The 13,223-nt window shown below is 45.2% G+C and overlaps 1 protein-coding gene across 7 annotated transcripts in view; it reads right to left on the bottom strand.

The window, feature by feature from the left end:
- The window catches only part of KCNJ5 (potassium inwardly rectifying channel subfamily J member 5), a 77,938-nt gene that overhangs the window by 20,488 nt on the left and 44,227 nt on the right, over positions 1 to 13,223 (bottom strand). For 3 of the 7 annotated variants that reach the window (XM_065570641.1, XM_065570642.1, XM_065570640.1), the window contains one exon: positions 93 to 1,039. In XM_065570641.1, the coding sequence (XP_065426713.1) occupies positions 93 to 1,039 (947 nt within the window). Of the gene's footprint in view, positions 1 to 92; positions 1,040 to 2,396; positions 2,566 to 10,799; positions 11,285 to 13,223 lie in introns of those variants that run through there. The other 4 variants (XM_065570639.1, XM_042851951.2, XM_065570644.1 and 1 more) reach the window with 4 other exon arrangements.

Here is a 13,223-nt window from a genome sequence, read left to right as displayed (position 1 = left end):
TCTTAGCCAAGGTGTCATTGGCAAATGTTGACATTTTAATGCCAGCTGCATTGTCTTTTTGCTCTGTGCTGGTTATTTTTGGCAAAGCTTACCTGTTGCTTCGACCATTCCTTCCAAGATGACCACGATTTCAAACTCCTCCTTCTCCAGCTGGGCACGGGACATCTCCCAGAAGGGGCTCTTCTCGTTGATTTCATGTGAGATGATGAGTGGTGAAACCAGGAATAGCCTGTCGTCCCCCGTATCAAAGCCCACGTTGATGTCCGTTTGGTTCAAGGGAATAAACTCCCCTTCTTTGGTCTGTTTGGACTTGATCAACTTGGCTCTAATGGAAGCCTCAACAATGTGGGAATTCCGCAGGTCCCCGACCCGGAACATTAGACAGAGCTTCTCATCCCTGATAGAAATCACTGCATTGTTGGAAAACATGAGGGTCTCGGCCCTTTTCTTTGGTTGGCTGATTTTGACAAACATGCACCCTACCATGAACGCATTGACAATGGAGCCTAGAATAGCCTGAATCAGGAGCAGTATGATGCCCTCGGGGCACTTTTCAGTGATAACCCTGTAGCCGTACCCAATTGTGGTCTCGGTCTCAATGGAAAACAGAAACGCGGAGACAAATCCACTGAGATTTTCAACACAGGGGATCCAGTTCTCATCTTCGAGATGGTCCAGATCTCCCCGGATGTAGGCAATAAGCCACCAAATGAACCCAAAAAACAACCACGTGACAGTATAAACCATGGTAAAGACAAGGAGGTTAAAGCGCCACTTGAGGTCCACCAGAGTAGTGAAGAGGTCGCTAAGGTACCGGTAGGTTTCATGGACATTTCCATGGTGCACGTTGCATTTGCCACTCTTCTCCATGTAACGCTGGCGCGGCTTCTTGATTTCTGCTGCCAGGAGACGGGTTCGGTCAGTGGCGATAGGGACATAGTCCCGCGGCTGTCTGGGAAACTTCTTGGGATCCATGGGTGTGACTCCAATTTCCATGTCCTGGTTCATGAAGATCCGAGAATCTCCAGCCATAGTTGGGCTAGGGCAAGGTAAAAGGAAACAACATTTAAGACATCGGGAAAATAGCTTTGCCAAACCAGTGCTGCTGTCAGATTACACAAAGGGGTGATAGCACACTGTGCAACATTGACACCAGATTGAAAAGCTTTGTCTCCTGATCATAGAATGCTGGACACACGTGCATCCTGCATGAGAAGAGCTTTTTGGTAGGGCCATTCCCTTCTTCTGGTATTATTTTTGACGCCTCTTTTAAGGTTAAATAATGAGAAGTAATTATTTAACACCTTTATCATTACCTCATTTATAGAGAATGCTAATGGAGTGAAGCAGGAGTGGTGAACTACTTGCTTTGAATGGCCCCTTTCCCTTGGTAGTAAGTTTGCACTTACCTTGTTACAGATTTGGGTCAATACTTTTTTTTTTTTTAAATAAAAGCTCTTTAGGCTTCTTTTATACAAGGCAGGGAGGGATGAGAAGTGAAGACAATTTGGACATTTTCCAAAGGGACTCGTGATTTCTGGTGCCTCAATTTTTGGGGCTCAACTTAAGAGACCTTGAAGGGGCTGGTTTACAGAAAGTGCCGGACACCAATCGGCAAATCAGACGCCCTTGAAGGCAACTCAAGTTAGGTACCCAAAATCACTAGTCACTTTTGAAAATTTAGTTTCTTAGATCTCTTCTAAAAGGCCCATGGTCTTTGTCAAAATCTTTTCTTGACTAATTATAAACAGATGATGATATGAGCGCCCGTCACTCCTGTCAGGTTACAATGTAAAATCATCTTCACCGAACATTAAAATGATAAAGTAGATATTGCTTTCTTTAATGGAAACTATTTCTTCTACTGAAAATCAAGAATTCCATCTTCAAACTCAGGGAAGAGAAAGAGTTTCCTGTGCAGAGCTGCCTAAGAAGCCTTCAGTATATCAAAGAGAAAGAGTAGCAACATTCTCCATGATATGCGCTCTCTGCAGTGTCCTTAGCAAATCTTATTAAAACCTAACCAAATCTATTACAGTTCTATCTTTAATCTTCTTATGCATCTGCGAATGGGAAGAGGTACAGAGATACAATTAAGAGTGTCTTGGGAAAGACAAAGCTTAAGGCTGAGCAAAGTGGTTTCAGTTTTTCAATATAAAAAAGTATTAAGGGTGGGTGGGAAGGAAGCCGAAAGACAAATAAACGAGGCAGCGAATTTCTGCTTCTACTGTATTGCAGCCAGTTCTGCAATTCCCAGCAGGGAATTTCTCTTACCCCTTGTATCAAAGCTACATAAATCAACCAAAAGCAGCATTTCCAAAAAGCAGCCAGAGTTTATTGATGGAGCCACGTCTACTGGTTCACTACAGCATGGGTGCCAGTGATTGACCAGTTACCTGAGCCAAGATAACAACCTGCCTTTGTAGTTGGAGCAAGAGATTGAGAGTCTAGAAGACCTGGGTTCTGGTCCCAGTGATGGCAAGTTGGCTCCCTCAGCAGAGTTTTTCCTATACGGGAGAAGGAAGCACATGAAAGGGAGATGTTACTGCCACCAGGTGTCCCCCTCTGCAAAGGGGGAGAAGAAAAATACCGTTACTGCAGCTATAGCCAGTGGGCTGCTGGACCTAACTTCTCCTCTGCCATCATTTACCAAACTCTCCTGCCCTCCCAGCACTGAAGCATCAGAATACCCAGCATTGCAGAGCCTGCCTGGTGATGACTGGTGGCAGAGTGAGCTATGTAGCTATTAGCCTAATGTTTTCTGTGTACTGCCCCTTTAACTCTCTTGCAACGTCAGGTCTGATTCTCTGCCGCCTTGCATAATGCGTGTCCATTGACATCTGTGCCCAGTGTGGGTGTCAGAATGGCAGGGTCCGTTTACCCACCCTTTGTAAATGCCAGTGGCAGGCGCACGTCAGTGGAGAATCTGCATAGAAACAGTGGTTCAGTGCAGTGGAGATAGGTGCAGAAGAAACACACTGGATAAAGACTTTCCCTTTATTCTTTCTTTGCTTGCCCCCCTTTTTTTATTAATCTAAAACCCTAATTATTGAAACCTAAAAACCAAAACAGGTTCTGGTTGCTTGAGGGGTGTGGAAAGGGAAAAAAAAGTATCCACTTTGTAGGCAAATTTGTGCATGATTTCAGTCAAAAAAGAAACTGTACTAAAGACAATAGTTTTAGTTGTTAAGGGTATGTGAAGTGAAACTCTGCTGTCAGTGACACTGAAAGAGAGCACAGCATAGCCCAAGACACAGATATGAGCGATCAGATTCTATACAATGCAAGACAGGAAAAGATCAAAATCTGGCCAGAAATCAAAAATCCCTGCAACCCTGTCTCATGAAAAACAGCCTGGAGAGACTAGCTGTTAATGAAAGGACATTGAAACCTGCCATAAGCAAAAGCACCCAGGGGATTGGCAAAAATTGGTTGCTAGGACAGCTGGTCTTTAACTACAGGTCAAGTGAAATTGTTCGGGAAATCTTGGGGATACTTAAAAGAGAGCCCTCAAAGCAGAAGTGTTGCCTGTTGCAGGTGAACTGTACTGCCCATTTCACTGTAATTAGAATTTGTCCTAATATTTAACCTTCATTTCCTCTGTTGCAGTTTAAGTTTCTTCTAGCTGAGTGATACAAGTAATCGATCACAGTCCTCTTCATGTAGGAGATTAATTCCTCTTCTAAAAGGAGGAAGCATGATCTAGCAGTTAGAGCACAGGGTTAGGAATCAAGAGACCAACCTGGGTTCTATTCCTGGCTCTGTCCATGACCGACTTGTAACCTTGAGCAAATTGCTTCCCCTCTCAGAGGCTCAGTTCCCATCTGTAAAATGGGGGATTAACACTACTTCTATTTATAAAACTAGGCAAATATAATTGTAAGTCTTGTAGGGAACCTCCCCTGACCACAGAGGTTTGAAATCGCCCATTTGTCAACATAACATATAGCAAAAAGGGAGAACAGTACAGATCTAAGTTTGAATTCCTCCTTTATTCCACAGACATAACTACCCTCCCCATGCACAGACATCCCCCCTGGTTAATGGTAATTGAGTGCAAGCAAGCAAGGGAGAATTAGCCTTCAGTTTGTGAAGTACTGCTCTCTCTCTAGCAGTAGATTCAGAGATTGGAACTGCCTCTGATGGTCAGTCACAGGTACCACTATGTTTCACTGGCATTTACTGTCCTTGGTTAAACAAGGCCAGGGTAATAAAAATGTCACTTTTGTACAAAGCCACATACTCCTTTTAGACAGGCTGCCGGAGCTGCTGCAAAAGGAGATGAGAGTCGGTGCATTATCAGTTCGGCAAAGAGGCCTTTTATCAGGCTTCTCGGTATCGCTCAGCTTTTGTGCAGATGCCAGACTTGAGGAGAGGAGGGGGCACTAAGGGAAAGGATCTTAGGTTTGCTGAAATAGAACGAGATGGCTTTTAGATGAACTTCAGAGGGCATCATTTTCCCATGGCTGCTTCCATACAGAGTCGATGTACCTCTTGCACCTCCTCCCCCCGAAACAAACACCCCCAAAAAGTCAAGAGCGGACTTCTGTTTTCTTAGCAGGGTTAATTTTTTTTTCTTGTGAAGAATTTATGTCAAATCCAGATTTCATTAATGGCAATGGGGATTTCATCATTAACTTCAATAGGGACAGGTTTTAACATTTTTCTTGGAGGGGAAGGATGGCCTTATGGTTAAGGCAAAAAGAGACAGGACTCAGGAGAGCTAGGTTCAATTTTTACCTCTGCTAGAGGCTTCCTACGTGACCTTGGTTAAATCACTTAATCTCTTTGTGCCTTAGTTCCCTCTTTATAAAGTGGGGATTATACCTCTTCCTTTCTTCCACCCTTTCTTCTGTCTTGGCAGTCGGACTCATAACCCTTTAACAGGTGTTTGTACAGTGCTAGCATGGTGGGATCTTAATCATGGCTGATGCCTTTAGGCACTGTGGGAATTGTTTGTATAATATAATAAATAATAATAATAATAATCTGGCAATGTATTGTGTGAGAATCCAGAGAATCATAAAAACAGAAAGAAAATCTAAACAAATCCCTTTTTGTCACCTTATTACAATGGTAAGTCAAATTGGTTTTTCCTTAACAGAAACATATCGTTCAAAACTTTCCACAGCCATGTGAACCATCTGTGCACTAACCATAAGATGTTTATATTTATAAAACTACCACCCCTTAGGGAGCAGAACTGCCAATCTCTGTTCCAGAGGGGTTTGGAATAGTGGGCTGGGGAGCTGCAATGTAGATCAGGACTGAGACGCACTGGTAGTTGCATGGGAGCAGAGGGCTGGTTCTGCAAGTTTGGATTGACGTGCATTAGCAGAGCTGCGTGGAGCCCCGGACTGGAATATCAAGGGGTTCTGCAGGTCAGGACTGTGGTGCACCAGCAGAGCTGTGTGGATGCTGCACCTGTCTGCACTATGCCTCTTTCTAAATTCGATCACTTCAAAGCTGTAGAAGCCAGGCTGCACAATAACAATACAGGAATGGAGTCTGAGAGAGAGGCCAGGGCAGAGGGACAGGCAGTCAGTCAGGTACAGTAATAGACTGCTGGATAAACACTCTGATGGAATGATTATTGCTGAAAGAGCTGTTCTTTTGCTGTCCCTCTGCCAGCGCCACATCGAATGCAGCCATAGCCCTCAATCTGAGATGCAGAGTCCCTTCTTGTTACATCACAGCAATCAAATTAAAGTACCTGACTGAAGGAGGCCCATAGAGGTGGATCCCTATCACCAGGAACAGATAACAGACAGATTTGCAGGCAAATGAATTGAAACAGAAGAGTTCAGAGAAGGCAAACTGAGCAGAAGCCAGGGTGGAATGGAGGAATGCCATTAGGGAGGGCTGGCCCTTGCAAATCTATTGGGTAGTGGATGCATGCTACAGAGATGATTATTGCCAAATGGATCTTTATTTCCCTGAAAGAAGGTAGCTTTCCATTCACTTATTTCATTTATTGCCTGTTCTTCATGAGGGTGAATCTGTCTGTAGAACCTAAGTGAAAGTACATGGGAGAAACAGACCAACCCGACCGACTTTGAGTAAATCAATTCTTTTCCCTATGCTTCCATTTCCCTATCTGTAAAATGGAGCTAATGAGACCTGCTTCCTTTGCAAAGTGCTTTGAGATCTATGGATGAAAAATACTGTGTAAGAGCTACTCTGTTGTTATTAATAGACAAGGCAAAACATTTAAGAAAAACTATATAGGAGGGAAACTGACAGCACTTCAGCGATAAACATGCGGTTCAAAGCATAGACGCTGAATTACCTTGTCTCTCTCTCTTCTCCCGCCCAATAATTCCTTTTTAAAGTGTAATCTCACTCAGCACCAAAGTATCAAGGTTCCTTTCATTTCCTCTGAGTTTTCATTAGCTTGGAAGGATCACTTTTCTAACACATTGACAAAACTGAGTGCCAACTTACAATAAAATCCCTCTGGGGCTGCAGGAGATACCTACCCACGGAAACAAAAGGGGGCTGATTGATGATTAGTTGGGCAGCTACCAAAGGAAGTGAGATGGCTTTGCTGCTTGTTACAGAGCCAGGTTGATGACTGCTTGTCTGCTCAGAGTTTGTTATGCTTAGGAATATTGTAACACAGGCTGTTCGGTCTTTCAGAAAATGGGTAGTAAGAAAATTTCTCGGGGCAGAAAGTTGGCAGAATATGGGGAGAGACGAGGTTTATGGGTAGTTACACTTCTTTGTCGGTATGCTTCCTGTCTGTCTAGCCCTCCGCTGAACACTAGATGATCAGCATGCTAATATTCCAGAGCTCTTTTGTCCTCAGTCAGGTTCCAATATGGCCCCGTTGCCATAGTGTTTGAGCACCTCGCCATTTCAATACATTTATCCTCCCAATACCCCTGTGAGGCTGGGAAATGCTATACATCCCATTTGACAGAGAGGGAACTGAGGCACAGAGAGAGTAAAGGACTTGCCCAAAGTCACACAGGAGGCCTGTGTCAGAGCAAGGACTTGAACCCAGAACTCCCAAATTTGAGGATAGTTTGTCCAAATTTGAACACTTGCCCTCTCTCCTTTCCTTCCACTGAATAAAAGCCTCATGGTTTCTTGTATGGCTGAAAATTGTTTTGAAAAAGAAAGGCAACATCTCCTGTACCCCATGGAGAAGGGACCTCCCTCCTGCGCTGAGTCAGGACCACGTAAACCTAGACCATCCTTGACAGGTGTTTGTCCAACCTGTTCTTAGAAACCTCCAATGATGCGGATTCTACAACCTCCCTTGGAAGCCTATTCCAGAGTTTAACTACCCTGAGAGTTAGAAAGTTTTCTCTAATATCTAACCTAAATCCCCTTTGCTGCAGATTAAGCCCATAACTCCTTGTCCTACCTTCAGTGAACATGAAGAACAATTGATCACATAACTTCAGCTGATCATATATTATCTTCATACAGAATGCCTAATGGATTTCAGAGTTGTACAAATACAGCTCTAGCTAATGATCTGTATTTACACCATCTTCTGCAAAGAGCCCCTTAGCTCTCACCTGCAAGCAGGGTCAGGACTGATTGGTATCGGTATGGGAGAGCAAGGGAATTCCAAGTGCATGTGGTCATGGAAAGTTGCCCACGTTGCCATGGGAAGTGGTGTTGATTGTTGAATAGGTGACGCTTACTTTTAAGTCAGTACTGAACCAACGTCCCAGATGGCTAAAACGGAGGCACAGAATACCTGGCCCAAGACCAAACAGTGATTCAATGGCAGAAAGGTTTTCTGAACTATCCTATATACAATTTAATTGAGTGATACTCCTACTATAGACAACTTCAGTTGCTCAACGAAACTTGTAATCATTCTCTATGAAATCCTATAGATTTTTAGAGTAATTTCTATAGAGCTTTCTACAGCATCTCATACCCACTAAATTAGATAGGGCTTTTTCACCAGAACCGCTTCAGAAAATTTTACACCAATAATGGCCTCTGCCTAATTAGACTAGGGGCCAAATCCACAGCTGGTATAAACAGTTGCAGCTCCATCAGATTTAATGGAGTCAAGCCCATTCACACCAGCAGAGACTCTGACCGTTGTCCTTCTATGAGACAGAACAAATTGACATCTTATTTTGATTGCTAGGGGTTAAAAATTCTGTTTTTACTGCTAGCTTTTTGAAAAATGGAATAAACTAAAAAAATAAAATCTGTTATTTTATTTCTATTTATGCCAGCTTTGTGGAGAGTAGGAGGGGGCTGTGAATGCATTTTTCCAGCAGGAATTAAAGCATGAAAAATCATATGTAAAATACAAACTTGTGGGTGTATTACAAATATACCGAGGTTACTCTAATAAAAATACAGCAAAGGAGCTAACATTTTAATGAAAAACAAAACAATTGTATTTTTCACAAAAGATAGAGACTGGGAAATGCTTTATGAGCTGTTCTAATGACCCCGCAAGCAGCCTGTGAATTAACAGAGCAAGTGCTGTTTTATATAAAATAATGACCGGCGAGCATGTAGTTACCATAATATAAAGACCAGGGAGTGTATATTGCCTGGTATAATGACTGGCTCAGTGGGAGTGTAAATATTGCAAGGGGTGGATGGGGGAATGTAATTAGTACAAAATAACTAAGTGGGGAGTGTGAATAAAACATAGTATGATGAGGGAAGCATGCATAAGCTGATGTTCAGAGATCCTTAACTGACTCGCTAATATTCAGTTGATGATTGGCTCCCCATAAACCAAACCTGAAAATAAGCCTATTTGATCCAGCGTTATTCCAAGGAAGCGGCTCTCCCCAGGGCTGGGCTCTCCCTGAAGCAGCTCCGCTTCCCATATACTTGTCCCACTATCTACTTCTGGGAATGCCTGTTGCCCTTCTGATGTCTTTGGGGGGCTGCCAATGCCCCATCTCCCAGCTCATCGTGAGTTACTGACCATCATCCTGTTACTGGCAGTTCATGTTCTCTGGATGCCCCAAGAGAGAACCGGGTTAAGGCGTTCCCCTACCCAGGCTATGGGGAAGCCCAGGCACAAATAATTCTGCTGTTGAGCACATATATTATTCAATTCTCCCATCCCCAACAGTAATCAAGAGTCACTGTATAATCCTGTTCCTGCTTGGAAAACGGACGATAATATGACCACTGCTTAGCACTTCTACAGCATCTTCCTTCTGAGGATTTCAAAGATGAACTGGCTAAGCAACACCCCCCCCCCCCACCCAGTGAGATAGGATGGTACTGTTAACCCCATTTCACAGAGGGGGAAACTGAGGTACAGACAGGTGAAGTGACCTGCCCAAAGTTACATAGCTGGTTAAGTGTCAAGGTGCAGATGGAACGCAGATTTTACTGCAAACATCTGGGCAGCTCTTTAGACCAACAGGAAAGGGCTATCTCTAACGTTAAAAGGTTCAGAGATTTGGCTTGGATCAGCACTTAGAATCCTGCCTGCTTCTCTGGACTCTTCAAAGATCCCGGGGCTGCGCAACTGGGCTGGAAGACTTCTGAGCCTGGGATCACTGATGGAATTCAGAGCGAGGGGGAGGAGAATTGAGCCCAAGAAGTTAGACAGCCTGCCCCACTTCTAGACACGCTTATCTGAATGACACGAAACTTACTTAGATCCTCTCTAGCTGTCTGGACTGGCCAATTCATGGTGGAGAGCTAGTGCGAAGGTCCAATTTCACTTCTCCCCACCCTCAAGCTTGTTCCACTACAGTCCTAGCACAAAATAATTTCCTTATCTAGGGCGCAGGCTCTGTTTGCTAGCAGGATTTCAGAGCTGGGAAGCCAGATTGTCAGCTCTTTAGGGGAAGGACCACCCTTCTGTTCTGTGTATGTACAGCACCTAACACAGTGGGGTCCTGGTTTATAACCAGGGCCCCTAGGAGCTCCAGTAATACAAATATTGAATAATAATACTAATTAACCAACCCAGTAAAGGCCAGCTCAGACCCTGGCCCCTGACGTTCCACCCTGGGTCAACCCCAAACAAATCAAGCTGGCTCCGACTGCTGATCAGTCAGTCCTGTGATTAGCCCTAAGACATGATTCTGCTGGGAACTGGCTCAGAAGTGTTAGAGCTTTGCCGGTTCCCAGGCGGCTCATGACACACAGTTCACCAAGGAGTGAAAAATAGATTGAATAAAAGTTAGGACATTAGGTCAGTCCAGCATGCTGGAAAACTGCCAAGCCGGGGGAGTCAGAGTGCCCTGGGCAATCACCTCAGACAGCTGACAAATAGGCCACCCTGATATGCGGCATGGCCACATATGTCCACAGAACCAACTGGGATTCCCCAGGCACTAAGCAGCCTCATGCACTTCAAAGATTCGTTTTAATAACAACAACAACAAAGCAGAAGCTAAACTCCAGCTGCTCTTTGAACCCCAAATGAAACAGTAAATGCCCTAAATTTACAGTTTAACCTTTAACCCCAGGTGCAAACCCAGAGTCGCTCCATTGGCTCCAGGGCTGGGCAGCACCTCTCTCTCTGGTCTTTATACAATGCCGATTACCATAGTATGGGGGTGCCTCACAATTTACCCTCACAACACCCTTCTCAAAGTGACAATGGCGTGTCCAAGCTCAGAATCCGGCTCCCATCTTCCCCAATAGTCCCCTGGCAGTTAGACAGCACCTATTTACCCGCTGTCTCCCTCACGCGGCTGGGTAGAGCATCCTTGTGCTTGGCTGACCGAGGAACCGGTCCACTGAAGTCCTCCTGCCTTCTGGGCAGCAGCCAGAGAAGAGAAAGAGAGAGAGAGAGAGAGAGAGATGGGAAGCAAATAAACAATAGGGTAACTTACTTGCTAACAATGGCTCTGCATCAGTCTTGCTCCCTCATGCTTTTGGGGGACCCGGTGGAGACAGAACTGGGAGGAAGGTAAAAACAGTCGCTGGAAGGGCGTCCGGTCCATGCCATCACCAAAGCATTGGGGTCTTCTTATCCCAAGCTCTTCCCACCCTACCGCCTCCTGCCTGGTATTACAGAACATTTATGTTGTGCTGTGGATTTAAGTGCACACATCCTCTGCCCCTAGCCATCCCAGGCCTTTGCTGGCTCTGACAGAGATGCCATGGTTCCCCAGACCATGGTGCTACTTTTGCCTGTTAAATCTCCCTCCCTTTGCCTGCTCTCTCTCTCTGGCTGTGTGTAGTACAAATGAATTCTCCGAGTAATAAAGCTACTTAAAGGGCCGGGGAAGGGAGGAGGGAGAAGAGCTGTGCACATGTGATCAGGAGCATCATCTGTTCTGAATGAACAGGAAAGGGAAAGGTGGCTGAGAGTGAAAGCAGCGAGGGGAGGGAGGGGTTTGGGCGACGTCTTTGCACACAATAGGCCAGTCTGGGGAGGGGTTGGGGGAAATAAGAGGCTCCTTCATTTCCTTGGCAAAATGCAAAGGATATTGTGCTCCCCTATCAACTGCATGGTCTTTGCTCTCCCTGCTAATTCTGTGCATGTCTGCGACCCAATGCATATGCAGCACCCCTGTCTGTCTGCAAGGTTCTGAGCTCCCCCGTTTCCTGTGCCCTCCTCTGTTGTGCTGGTATTTTTTTTTTAAATCATGCAAACAAAGGCAGATCTTAAAAGGGAAGGGAAGGGAAAATGCAGTAGCTGGAGCGCTGCAGAGCTTTCAGAGAACTCGTGTGTGTTCATCAGTGCTGTGAAAAGCATAGTGGGTTTCTCTTCTGGGATGGATCAAGGAGTGGAAAGGGGGAGGAGACAGGGAGAGAGTGATTTATCTGGCGCTTGGCTTTTGCACGTCAACTATCAGATTGTTGCGCAAGGACTCGCCCTGCAGCGGGGGTTCCCTCTGGTCCACCTGGATCAAGAGGCACGTTCCCCATGCTCCCCCTGGCCTGCTTGCTTTCTTGGCTTTGATTTGTATAGCCTTCATTTGAGAATATCACGAGCAATCCCACTAGGTTTAATAGGAGATTTTATCTTCTGGCAAGCAAATGTCAGGCCAGTTGCAGGTGTCTGACTGAGGCCTGGAGACTGAAGGTTAGCCACAGAACAAGTCACGCCAGCACAAGCTTCCCCATTGTGCTCCTCAGTCCTAGCCCCAGAACCCCACTTCGTTTTTTAGTCCTGGGCTCACATGCGTCTCTCTCAACGCATCTCGCGCCTGAGCGTCTGCACTCACTGTTATTCCAGTCATTCTATCCCCACATAGCCCTGCTGACACACCTCTGCCGTGCCTGGCAGCATCCCTCCTGCTGCTTTCGCACCAAACTTGCAAACTCCCCTGAGCAAAACCAGGAATTTTCTCCAGTGGACAGTCAGATCATGTCATCACGTTTGCAGCAATGAATAAAAGCTGCGCTGCTCCCTTCCGCCCCATGCCCAACTTCCCTTTTTTTCCCCTGCAAAATTGTTGAGGCAGGATGGAAAAGCATTTTTCTCTGTTTGCAAACCTCCCAAACCTTGGCCATTGTTTGTTGGTTTGGCCAGCAGTGAGAATTTTGTGTGGGCGTGTGCTACTGCTGCTTGTCAGAGCTTAGCTGCCGGGCAACTGGCTCTCAGTCTCCCAGTCCACATGGATACATTTCCCTTGTGCTATTTAACTCCTCTTTGTTGCTGCCAAACGTTAGCAGGCACCAGAAAAAAGTGCTCCCTCATCCAAAGTGTAAATGTCATGTGCATTAATCCCAGTTTCAATGGCATCATAAGGAAAGATGTGGGCCTAGGTGGTCTTGATGTGAAGAACTTGCCCAGGAGATATTACCTCTGAAAGGAAATCCTGATCTCTGGTTTTCTAGCAGGGACCTGCAGGGACTAAGGGCCAAATTCACAAGTGAATATAAGTCAGTCTACAGGGAGCTCAGGATGGAGCTAGATAGACTTTCCCTGACACTCAGATGCAGTCGGCCAAGTTCAGACATGTGCTGAGTTGTAAGATACACATTAGCAAGTGGGTATGAGTCAAAGGGAGTTGCATAGAAGTCTAAGCTGGCATGAGGCGCGTGCTAAAGGCCCAGGGAACGTATAAGATGGTCAAGGTAAGAACCCCCACCCTACTTTCATTTACACCTTCTTATATCTTGTATGTAAGTTATACCAGTTGAAACTCCGTTACACATTGGTAGCAGCTGGTAAGTGGTCTAAGAGAAACAAACAGTGGAAGGGCGGGTGCCTTTATTTATAAATCAATCCTGAATTTGGCCTTGGTCAGACATTTTCCAACAAACATTTTTCCTTTAGAAAATGCCAATTCATTAAAAGCAGA

This window comes from Chrysemys picta, chromosome 16 (assembly GCF_011386835.1).
Source record: "Chrysemys picta bellii isolate R12L10 chromosome 16, ASM1138683v2, whole genome shotgun sequence".
Taxonomy (NCBI): domain Eukaryota; kingdom Metazoa; phylum Chordata; order Testudines; family Emydidae; genus Chrysemys; species Chrysemys picta.
This window is presented reverse-complemented; position numbering and strand designations above follow the sequence as displayed.